This window comes from Eschscholzia californica, unplaced genomic scaffold (assembly GCF_041429995.1).
Source record: "Eschscholzia californica isolate CP2 unplaced genomic scaffold, dmEscCali1.0.p SCAF_2, whole genome shotgun sequence".
Lineage (NCBI taxonomy): Eukaryota > Viridiplantae > Streptophyta > Magnoliopsida > Ranunculales > Papaveraceae > Eschscholzia > Eschscholzia californica.
In genome coordinates, this window is record NW_028238309.1 from 11,540,619 (window position 1) to 11,552,791 (window position 12,173).

Genomic DNA, 12,173 nt, shown 5'->3' on the forward strand with positions numbered 1-12,173 from the left:
GTCTCATTTTCTAGATGGGTAGGTTTGTATTTAATATGGACAATACTCTAAAAAGTTATAACATTACTTAGGTCTCATTTTCTTTCACCAGAAATCTCAAATATTGAGTTTGCTTTTTAGAGACATCTTAGAATTAATGTTGTTATATCATCTTAAGAGCCAAATTGACCTTATTGGAGAGAATTTTTGTATAAAATTCAAAAAAAAATTAGGTGCACTCTGAATTTTGTAGTTTGGGTCCTGTATTGGAGATGCTCTTAGATTAGACTTATCTAACTAACGGACTGAATTGGTGGTGGTATTGTATCTCAGAAATTAAATTAATAAAATTATTCGCGAATTAAGATATTGAGCTATATATAATTATTTCAAATTTATTATAACATCACCACCTATATATAATGGTTATCAAATTCATGATATGATGAATAGAGGAAGATGCATATAAAGAAACAGAATCAAGAACATCTACTTTGGCCAAGGATAAATCAACTCAAATTGATGAGAAGTCAAATCTTGAGATTGATATATTCCATCTGGTTTAGCGGCCCACTTACACGTCTCCGTGCAAATATTGCCGTCTCTATTGGCCCTATATATGTCGAATGAAAAATCAATATTGCGTCCGTTTTGATCAGTCCATTGAGTTCTGCACCAAAACAATGTTGTCATCTGTATATTTGGTTTGAATTCCCATGTTACATACTGTCCAAAATTTAGTGCACGAGTAACTACATCATCGTCTTTTGACTGGCAATGAACATTCAAGACAGAAGGTAATTCACTTCGAAAAAGAATATGAACGCTGGGAATGACATCTCCCGAACACTCTGAAACTAGGGTTGCAAGCACTACAACCACTACGGCCGCCACTACCACCAGCTTAGTTACTGAGTTACACTTACTTGCTCCCATTGTTGTTTTTGAAGATAAGAGTTTTAGGGGACTTAAATAGCCCGAAAAAGAAAATATTCTCTTAAAACCTCAATTTAATTATTAGAATTGAAAGGTATATCTCAATATTTGGGGGATTTATTTCCAATTAGGGTATATCTCAATATTTGAAGGGTATATCTCAATATTATGGGGACTTAAATATACTATTGTAATGATACGTACAAATCAAAGTAATGGCAGAAATGAACTCGGAGATATACATATATATACTATTGTAATGATACGTACAAAATCAAAATAATAGCAGAATTCAGCTGGGAGAGATTGAGAAAGTGATGATTGAATATGGTTAGCAACTTAGCATGCACAAGTCACTAACCTAGGGGTTCGCTAAAGTGATGAGAGTTTTCATTCTTGTGCTCTCTCTTCAGTCTAACAGTCTTAACGTATGTTCTTCACGTATGTTACAATTTGAATATGATATGTCGATATAATATGTTTTGACATAGTAGTAAATGTAATACCAATAAGTAATATAATTTCCTTCATATATTTGTAAATCGACTGTGAAAATCATTGCATCATTGTTCGTCACACGTGGAATGAGTCTTTTTTCAACTGAACCACCTAAATCTTCCACTGTTGCTTTTTAGTAAGTTGTTCTTGGTCATAACATATTCTATATAATCTACAGGTACTAAGTAGGCATTAACAGAAAATTAATGCCTTAGGTTCAAATTTTCACCCCCCCTCCGATTAACCGATGATCATACCTTAGGTTCAAATTTCTCTTCTACTTTAACTGAATATTACCTTAACCTCAGTCCGTCTTCTATCATATTACATTTCATCACCAAGAAAGGTTTTAACATATGGGATCAATTCATGTTAATTTGGATCCATCGCTTAACCTTATGGATTATGAGCTCATATCGTCTATCTTATAAGAGATTTAACATTAGTATTAACTTACCTTTCGATCCAGGAAGACACTTCGATTCAAATATTTTTGTCCATCTTGGTACCCCACTTTTTGTTTCATACGCTTCAGCTCAATCCCTGTCGAATTCTTTCGTGTTTGATGTTCGAATAGATTTAACTAATTATCCTAGGTCCTTAACATGCTCACTTCCACCCCTCTTCGCAACTCATTTGCGATCTTTTGTCGAATTAGCGGAGTATTCATACTCGGGCTATGACGGCGATCCCAATTTCCAGGTATCTGATCAGATTCTACTTTGTGGAACTCGAATGGATATGGTCTCTGCATATGGAGAATACTGGAGGGATAACTCGGAACCATCTTTTGGTTCCACCTTACAGACACCCTTGTTTCTTTCTGGAACTTCGGGTGTTTGTTTAATCCATCTTCTGTGTTACAGGAAGGCAGGTACTAGTTTCATCTTTCAATCTATCGAAAGGAATCGCAAGACCAACTTTCACATCATCCTTTTGAAGAGTTGTCAAGTGTATGCGCTACAGAATGAAAGAAGCTCCACTACTAGAAGCTATTTTACGCAATTCCTCAATTCTGTATTTTGTTGTATTACTTTGTTTATTGTTATGTTTTGTTTTTTAATTTGGAGATTGTAATAGACTCTTAAGTTAATATATTTGCTTTCAACAAAAAAAAGTAGGCATTAACAGTCTTAGCTAGGTTTATAGCATGTGTAGGGTTGTTTCCGCAGCCCTTCAACTCAAGGTAACAACATTTTATATTGTTTCATTACAAATACGGGCATATGATGTATCTAAGATAGTTTTGTCAATGGTTGGTTAAATATTTGTACTCGATTAGCATTGGTATCTGAAATATTGAAAAATACATATATCTGATAGTTTTGTGCTTGGTGCCCATCGGCTCATGGGTTGGAGTTATGGAATGTCAACCTTTTTCTTAGGTTTTGACAATGAGAAATTTATTTTTGGCCCCCAATTTAAAACAATGTCTATTTTACCCCTACTTCGTAACCAACTGCCGTTTTGGAACGCATTTGTGTCTAGACTTCTATTTTGCACGCCCCCCCCCCCCCCCCCCCCCACCCCCTCCCCTCTCCCCTCCCCCCACTATTTTTATACTTTGTAATTTAATTTTCTTTTGTTGTTCTTACATTTTTATTTTATCTTTATCACTTCATTTTTCCTCTTCTGCCCTTCATCTTTCTCTATTTCTGCTCGTCGATCTTAGTCCACTTCCCGTGAATTTTTGTGCACTCATCAGTGGCGGTATGTTAATTTTTGTGAGTTCTTTAGTCGGAAATGCGTAAATGTGAGATTTGTCGTTAGGAATGTATTGTTATCACTAGAAATTACATTTAAATAATACTTTCATAGGTAAAACCCTCCTTATAGTTATTTTTAGTTAAAATTTTAGGCTACCATAAAGTTAAAGCTTATAGATATATAAGTTGAAATCCTAGCTCCACCCTGGATCGTATGCCCAAAATTTCATTAGATCGCACTGAATAAAAGTATAAAACTCTGAAAAAGAAATTCTTATTTAGATTAAGCTTATTGAGTCGGAAAGTTTTCGGATATATCTTTTGAATGCAGAGAGCAAATGTGATTGTTAGAAATAAAACAATGGACTAGGGAAGAAGAAGATTTAACAAAAACTAAACTTGGAGATGTACGGGCTAGACACCTGTACAGAGCTCCTTGAACACACTTACTTTTACTAGCTTTCTTTTACTACATCTTCATGTTCTTTACCAACATCTTCATGGTCATACTCATACAGTGACCATCTCAAGACTCTACATCTTATCATTAAATGCAAGCAACTCAAATGACTCTCTAGACCATTAACTGTGACTCTTTAGATTAGTAACCTATGACTCCCTAAATTATTACATAATGACTGATAATTCAAATAACTTCTTACTCTCCAAATTCTCCATGACTCTAATCCATAACTATCCATAATTCAAATTAGTATTTCCAACACTCCTCTTTAATTTGAATTATCCTGTTTTTCGTCTTCTATATCACACAATTCATCACACTCAGCTTATCACACTCAGCTTTTAGACACTCACTAAAATAATTCATATTGTCTTTCTTATCGAGGTTGCAGTCATCAACTTCAAATTTATATATTTCCTTCAAAAAGTTACTTTTTGCCGCATCATTTACTGCATCAATCTTCCCTGCAATTGTTTCCCTTGATTTCCATCATCCACTCCATGTATCTAGATAATTACTTGAAATTTCTCTTTGTTTATTCTTTCATTTATGTATACTACTAGCAGTCGATAAATATTTTGAGTATCTCGCTCAACACATTCTTGAACATGTACGACCACTTTTTGGAAGTTTTCCATAGTGTGCAATATAAGAAGACACTAATATTTTCATTTTTCAGTTTGATAACCTGGTGCATTTTGGACGACGACTTGTAATTTAAATTTCTCAATGTGATTTTGAGCTTGATCTTTTTAGAGAGGCCCTTCAATCCTAATCAATTGGAATTATAGGCCCTTCACATCACATTGGATGCAAAGGCTGTTCACATCATTTAAGCATGATCACATTGGATTCAGAGGCTCTTCACATCATTTGAGCTTGATCACGATGGATTCAGAGACTCTATCATTCACACCACTAGGTTGACAAACCCCTTTTGGAATATTTTTTCTTCTTTTTGTTTTCTCATTTTTCTTCAATCTTTTTTTTCTACTTTCTTTCTTCATGCTTTTTCATTGCTAAAATTTTCCTCTATGAGAATTTCTCATGTCTGCATCATTCTCCATCTGTCGTGTTGATTTTTCAGTATTGTAATTTTTTCTTTCTTCATTCTGTTTTTACGCGGAGATACACCAACCTTCGTTTTTCTTCAATTATCAAAGGACAATTGCTTTATCAAGATAAGAGTCAGGAATGAACCTTCGGCTCTGATACCACTTGTTGGAAATAAAATAATAGACTAGGGAAGAAGGAGATTTAACAAAAACTAAACTTAGAGAGATGTACGGGCTAGACACCCATACAGAGTTCCTTGAACACACTTGTTGATGTCAAAAAATGGTTTTCCTTTATATCAACAAGTAATCGGGACTTGATGCATGACAACGTCCGTTATGATAGAGTATTCCGTTTACGATTCCTCCTTCTCCTGCTCCTGACTCCTTGTTCCTTAGCTCTTAAGTTCCTTGAAAACCTGGGAGAATACCTGCAAAGGGTTCGAAAAGCGCTCTGACACTCAAGACAGTCAAATTGCTCTTTGCAGTAAAAGAATGAATATTGATCGATCCTTTTGGGGGCGAGTATCAATTACTCAGTGGAAGTTGAGATGTCATGTGGAAGACGATGGGGGACCCTTTATAGGCTGAGTTAGGCCGACTAGGGTAAGTGGCGTAGGTGAGGCGGCAGCCGTCAAGTGTGAGAGAAGTTCCTTAATGTTCGTATCTAGGATTTCTCTTTAGTGTTTATCTCGTATCTAGGATAACTGAAAGTTTTTATGTTCAAGAATACTTCGTAGATATCCTGCCGAGGTGATAGATCTTCGGGGAGATACTTTCTTCTTTGAGACTCTTGGAGTCCAAGCTTGCTTAAACACTTAAGATCTTTAACCAACTGGGATCTTTTAGGGAGATTCCAGGATTGAGTCGGTAAGTTGTTGGCGCGCTTCTGCATCCTCAGTTTAGGGCGTGAGACATCGTCCTCGCTTACGTGGACCCCCCCCCCCCCCCTCGTTCCTTTAGGAATTCCAGGGTTGATCTGTCTGTGTTGTAGGCGAAACGGGGTTGATTCCTCGTAGCCAGTCTTGGCCGACCTCCCAGTTAGGGGCGTTGGTGGAGGAGCGTCGAGGGTCCAGCAGTCATGCTGCCTTAAGCCGGGTTGACCCGTCGGACTTCTGGTCTATTATTGACTCATTGACGTTAGTCTACGTCTGGACATTTTGTAATCAACACTTACCTTCACGTGCTTTCTTTTACTTCTTGGTTTATGATTTGGATAATTTCTTATATCTTCTTCATTTCTTTACCAATTCAACATCTTCATGTTCATACTTATACAGTGACCTTCTCAAGACTCTACATCTTCTCATTAAATGCAAGCAACTCAAATGACTCTCTAGACCATTAACTATGACTCTTTAGATTAGTAACTTACGACCCTCTATATTATTACATAATGACTAATAATTCTAATAACTTCTTACTTTCAAGGTCTCCACGACTTCAATCCATAACTATCCATAATTCGAATTAGTATTTTCAAAATATGATCATATTCGTTCGGATATCGAATAGTTTTTCGGATATTCGAAAGGATTAGGATATGGATACAGATACGGATACGTATACTGCACTATCCAATTCGTTAAGCATCCCTTTACACTCATGCTGGAACTTCTAAGCCAGTCATATAAATCGAACTTCTAAGCTAGACATATATAATATAGCAATTTAATAATCCTCGAAAGTCATCATTTGAAGGGACATAAATGATAAATGTTTGGTGGTTGGGTGATCTAAGGTAGAAAATAGTTGAGAAAATAGAGGAATTTGTTAAGTCCTAACAGGTAAACAAGAAATAGTCTCTTGGTGTAGAACAAATATGACCTAGGAAAAAACAGAAATGACAGGAGAAGATGAAATACTAATCAAGGGTATTCTTTTAAAGTGAAAAACGGATCAAAATTCGCACAAAATATGGTTAGATTTTAAGAGTATATACTTTGGAAATATTCTGTTTAAAAAATAGAAAAGAGTGCAAATATAAATTCACAAACCACTCTCCCACTTTTCATCCATCTTTCCCTTCACTGTAAAATAGGTTTTTGTGAGTTTATGTCCGACAGGAGGTGGTGGTATTTTCTTCATGACAACACTTTGAATCATCACAAGACTTCATTCTAGAAAGATAGTAAGTAGTTCTTTAAATGAAGGCATTAGTTATATATATACAAAATGCTAACCGGCTTGAAGTTTGGGGCCGACCACAGGCCTGATCTGGTCGGTCCCAATTGGTCAGGCCATGAAGAGAGAGATAATAAGTACTTCTTTAGATGAAAGCATTAGTTATATACATACAAAATGCTAAGCGGTTTGAAGTTTGGGGCCGACCACAGGCCTGAAAATGATGTGGCCAGCCCCAATTAGTTAGACCATGAAGAGAGAGATAATAAGTACTTCTTTAGATAAAGGCATTAGTTATATATATATATAATTGCTAAGCGATTTGAAGTTTTGGGTCAACCACGGGCCTGAAGATGATGTGGCCGGCCCCGATTAGTCAGCCCATGAAGAGAGTGATAATAAGTACTTCGATGAAAGCATTAGTTATATATACACAAAATGCTAAGTGGTTTGAAGTTTGGGGCCTACCACAGGCCTGAAGGTGATGTGGCCCGGCTCCAATTGGTCATGCCACGAAGAGAGAGAATCAGTCTGATCAGTTAGTTATATACATAAAAAGAATGTTTTATGCATTTATACTTTATTAATAGCAAAATAGTTTATTTATTATTATTAACTATATACTTATATGACATGTTCTTGCAGCTTCATCTTTCTAGTTTTCTCAATTCAATTGACAATAAAAAACATCAAGAGAGTTCTTAACATATAGATAGCCATGGGTAAAGAACAATTAGAAGTTCTAAATGCCCTAGATGCAGCAAAAACACAATGGTACCATTTCACTGCAATTGTTATAGCTGGTATGGGTTTCTTCACAGATGCTTATGATCTTTTCTGCATCTCTTTAGTCACTAAACTACTAGGTAGAATATATTATCATGTTGATGGTTCACCAAAACCTGGTTCATTACCACCTAGTATCTCAAGTGCTGTTAATGGAGTAGCCCTATTTGGAACCCTAGCTGGCCAACTCTTTTTCGGTTGGCTTGGTGATAAAATGGGACGTAAACGTGTATACGGTATGACACTTGGTATAATGGTAATTGCTTCCATTGCTTCTGGTCTTTCTTTCGGTCATTCGCCAAAAGCAGTCATGATTACTCTTTGTTTTTGGAGGTTTTGGTTAGGGTTTGGTATTGGTGGTGACTACCCATTATCTGCAACTATAATGTCTGAGTATTCGAATAAAAAAACTCGAGGAGCTTTCATTGCTGCAGTTTTCGCTATGCAAGGTTTCGGTATATTGGTTGGTGGAGTGTTTGCCATTATAGTTTCACTTTGTTTTAAGTCTATTTACAATGCTCCTAGTTATGAAATTGATCCTATTGGCTCAACTCCGCCACAAGATGACTATGCTTGGCGTATAATTTTAATGTTCGGAGCTATACCAGCTGCATTAACGTTTTATTCGCGTGCAAAAATGCCCGAAACTGCTCGGTATACTGCCCTAGTGGCAAAAGATGCAAAACGAGCAGCAGCCGATATGTCAAAAGTTTTACAAGTTGAGATTGAAGCTCAAGAAGAAAAGGTCGAAAAAATAACAGAAGGGACGTCTAATTCTTTCGGGTTATTTTCAAAGGAATTTGCTCGTCGACATGGGCTTCATTTACTTGGAACAACTAGTACTTGGTTTTTACTTGATATAGCATTTTATAGTCAAAATCTATTTCAAAAGGACATTTTTAGTGCAATTGGGTGGATTCCTCCTGCAAAAACAATGAATGCAATGGAAGAAGTTTTTAGAATTGCTAGAGCTCAAACCCTAATTGCTCTTTGTAGTACTGTTCCAGGGTATTGGTTTACTGTGGCATTAATTGATCGAATGGGACGATTCAAAATTCAACTAATGGGTTTCTTTTTCATGACAGTGTTCATGTTTGGTCTAGCATTTCCTTACCACCATTGGACTTTAAAAGAGAATAGAATAGGGTTTGTTGTCATGTATGCTCTTACGTTTTTCTTCGCAAATTTTGGTCCAAACGCTACTACTTTCGTGGTTCCAGCTGAAATATTTCCTGCTAGATTTAGATCTACTTGTCATGGAATTTCGGCAGCTTCGGGTAAAGCTGGTGCTATTATTGGTGCATTTGGGTTCTTATACTTAGCTCAAAATCAAGATAAAAGTAAGGCAGATGCTGGTTATCCACCGGGTATCGGTGTTAAGAACTCGCTTATTATACTTGGTGTTGTAAATGCTCTTGGGTTCTTCTTTACTTTCTTGGTTCCGGAATCGAAAGGGAAATCATTAGAAGAAATGTCAGGAGAGAATGAGGATGAAAATGAAGAATACAAAGTTCCTGTTTGATTGACTCCATGAAACTTCAAGTTTTATTTGTTGGTAAGTAGTACTAGAAAGGAATAGAAAAATGAAAAAAGATTTGTTTTAATCTGTTTCTTTGTAATTCTCTTTTAATTCAAGTTTATTGTTGTTGTAGTTGTAGAATTAGATAAACATTATGTTGTATTTTTCTTAATGATTTACTTCTTTTCAATTCTTAATCTTACTTGTTATGGTTTGTGTTTGATATGGAAAAGCATATTATATGGTGCACAATCAGATGGTATTTTTTTTTGGAAGTGATACAAAGTACCCCATGGTGACCTCTGTTATACATTCTATAAGTAATGCTCATGAGACAAGTTAGCAATTCAAAATCTTCTCATGAACACACAAGAATCTAGGGACTCATGTTTGTCACAAAATCAATATGGAAATATGAACATTAGGTAATTATTAACATGAAATAATTACATACCTTTCTCCATTGTAGAGATTAGAAATAACTTTTAATTTGAACCAATATAAGCTCCTTTCTTGTATAAGATTAACTCCTTAATTCTCTACTTACTAGAAGATGAACTTGTATACTCTTTTCTCTTCTATTCTTCAAGCACTAGTGATGGAGATACTAGCTTGAGTTAATGAGCAAGAGCATAGCTTTCCATCTCATTCTCCATCTCTATTTATACAAGTCTCTAATCCATCATAGAGTTTGTACAAGTTACTACATGGGTGTCATGTGTCCCCTTATGTGTCAAGCAACAAGTCCATTAGGTGTCATTAGGTTTCATGAAACAAGACAAGTGTCCCTTATGTGTCAAGCCACAAGACCATTAGGTGTCAAGACACAAGACAAGTGTCCCTTATGTGTCAAGCAACTAGACCATTAAGTGTCAAGACACAAGACAACACACCTCATTAGTCTATACACCTCATGCTTATAGATGGGCCTTGTTGTCAACACATAGTTAGTGTCCATAGATTCAATACATGAATGAGTTTTATGAGCCCAACAAACCTTTAGCCCAACAAGTCTATACATGGTCTTATTGTATGGGACATACTAATGGGCCTTGTTCATGAAAAGTGGCGAATGGGCCTTGCATGAACATAGCCCATGTTTACATTCTCCCACTTAGACCATACAATTGAAAACAAAATTTTAGGTTTTCAAAGATCATTTAAAACTTTTAGTAAATGTATTGGTTAAGGCTGAGGCTCAAAAACATATATATGCGCGCATTTTAAAAAAAAAAATAACTCCATTCATATCTAGTGAACACAATCTCATTAACAGGTAGGTTACTAATGCGAGTCATAGCGGTTACTTGTCTTAAAGCGACAAATTTCCTTCCATGTACCACGACATTAGCAACTTCCTAACATTACCATTCATTGGAGATTAGATACAAAACCAAGTACACAAGTGGTTTTGTTTCAATTCAGTTATGTCTGATTAAGACTATTCCTGTCTAATCAAGACTATTCTTGTCACTTTCACTCATTTCGATTATGCACATATGAGTAAACAAGAATTTGGAAACATAACATTCATGAGATCTCAATTAGTATTTGTAGAAACTTACATACATATCAATCCACTACGATACAAGGATTACTAAGACCCATCGTTGCAACATGTTCCTTAAAGGTCTTAGATACCAAACCCTTAGTTAGTGGATCAGCTACCATACACATGGTACTAATATGTTCTACAATTACTGTATGTTTCCGAACCTCCTCTTTTACAATAAGATATTTGAGCTCAAGGTGTTTGCTTCCTCGTGAGTTCGAATACTTATCATTTTTAGAGAAGTATACTGCGGCAGTATTATCACAATAAATTCTCAGCGGCTTGGCAATAGAGTCGACAAGTCCAAGTCCTGAGATAAAATTCCGCAGCCATAAAGCATGAATTGTGGCTTCATAACAGGCCACAAACTCAGCCTCCATTGTGCAAGATGCATAAATACTTTGCTTAATGCTTCTCCATGATATCGTTCCTCCAGCTAATAGGAACACATATCCAGAAGTGGATTTTCTACTATCAGTACATCCAGCAAAGTCGGAGTCTGAGTAACCTATTACTTCCAGATTATCTTTTCTTCTGAAAGTAAGCTTATAGTCTTTCGTTCCTTGTAAGTACCGCATCACCTTCTTTGCTGCTTTCCAGTGAGTCATCCCTGGGTTACTTTGGTAACGACCAAGCATTCCTACTGCGAAGCTAATGTCTGGACGGGTACAAACTTGCGCATACATAAGACTTCCTACTGCAGAAGCATAAGGAATACTTTCCATTCCTTTTCTTTCCAAGTCATTTTTAGGACATTGCATGAGACTTAACTTATCTCCTTTCTGTATTGGTGTATCAGTCGGTGCACAATCCTTCATGCCAAATCTCTCTAAAACTTTTTCGATATAGCTCTTCTGAGACAAACCAAGTAGACCTTGTTTTCGATCTCGAAAAATTTCGATCCCGATCACAAATTTTGCCTCATTCATATCTTTCATTTCAAAGTTCTTAGAGAGAAATTTCTTGGTTTCATACAGTAGACCAAGATCATTAGTGGCTAGGAGTATGTCATCCACATATAAAATCAAAAATATGAACTTACTCCCACTGACCTTCTGATATATACATTGATCAACAATGTTTTCTTTAAATCCGAAGGTCACAATGGTATCATTAAACTTAAGGAACCATTGTCTGGAGGCTTGCTTAAGTCCATATATTGGCTTATTCAATTTACACACCATATGTTCCATACTCATTTCTGAGTAACCTTCTGGTTGCTCCATGTAGACCTCTTCCTCTAAACTCCCATTTAGAAAAACTGTTTTCACATCCATTTGGTGAAGCTCTAAATCATAATGAGCCACCAAAGCCATAATGATTCTAAATGAGTCTTTTCTTGATACAGGCAAAAATGTATCATGATAATCAATGCCTTCTTTCTGAGTGAAACCTTTTGCAACAAGTCTGGCTTTATATCGTTCAACTTTGCCTTTAGAGTCGAGTTTGGTCATGAAGACCCATTTACACCCGATTTTCTTACACCCTTCAGGCAATTGAACCAGATCCCAGACTTTGTTCTGTTTCATAGATTTCAACTCTTCATTCATTGCAT

The 12,173-nt window shown here is 36.1% G+C and overlaps 1 protein-coding gene and 1 pseudogene across 1 annotated transcript; one reads left to right on the plus strand and one right to left on the minus strand.

Moving 5' to 3' along the window:
- Positions 1–6,485: 6,485 nt before the first annotated feature.
- LOC147556212 (inorganic phosphate transporter 1-4-like) lies at positions 6,486–9,289 on the plus strand. Its single transcript, XM_086664034.1, has 2 exons — positions 6,486–6,768; positions 7,407–9,289. Exon 2 carries the CDS (start codon positions 7,480–7,482, stop codon positions 9,067–9,069), a length of 1,590 nt encoding a protein of 529 aa, XP_086520160.1. The 5' UTR covers positions 6,486–6,768; positions 7,407–7,479; the 3' UTR covers positions 9,070–9,289.
- Positions 9,290–10,638: 1,349 nt separating this feature from the next.
- LOC147556213 (secreted RxLR effector protein 161 pseudogene) lies at positions 10,639–11,301 on the minus strand (annotated as a pseudogene).
- Positions 11,302–12,173: the final 872 nt, after the last annotated feature.

Excerpts from the sequence above, each read along its gene's own strand:
- LOC147556212 (XM_086664034.1), top strand. The coding sequence starts at position 7,480 with ATGGGTAAAGAACAATTAGAAGTTCTAAATGCCCTAGATGCAGCAAAA.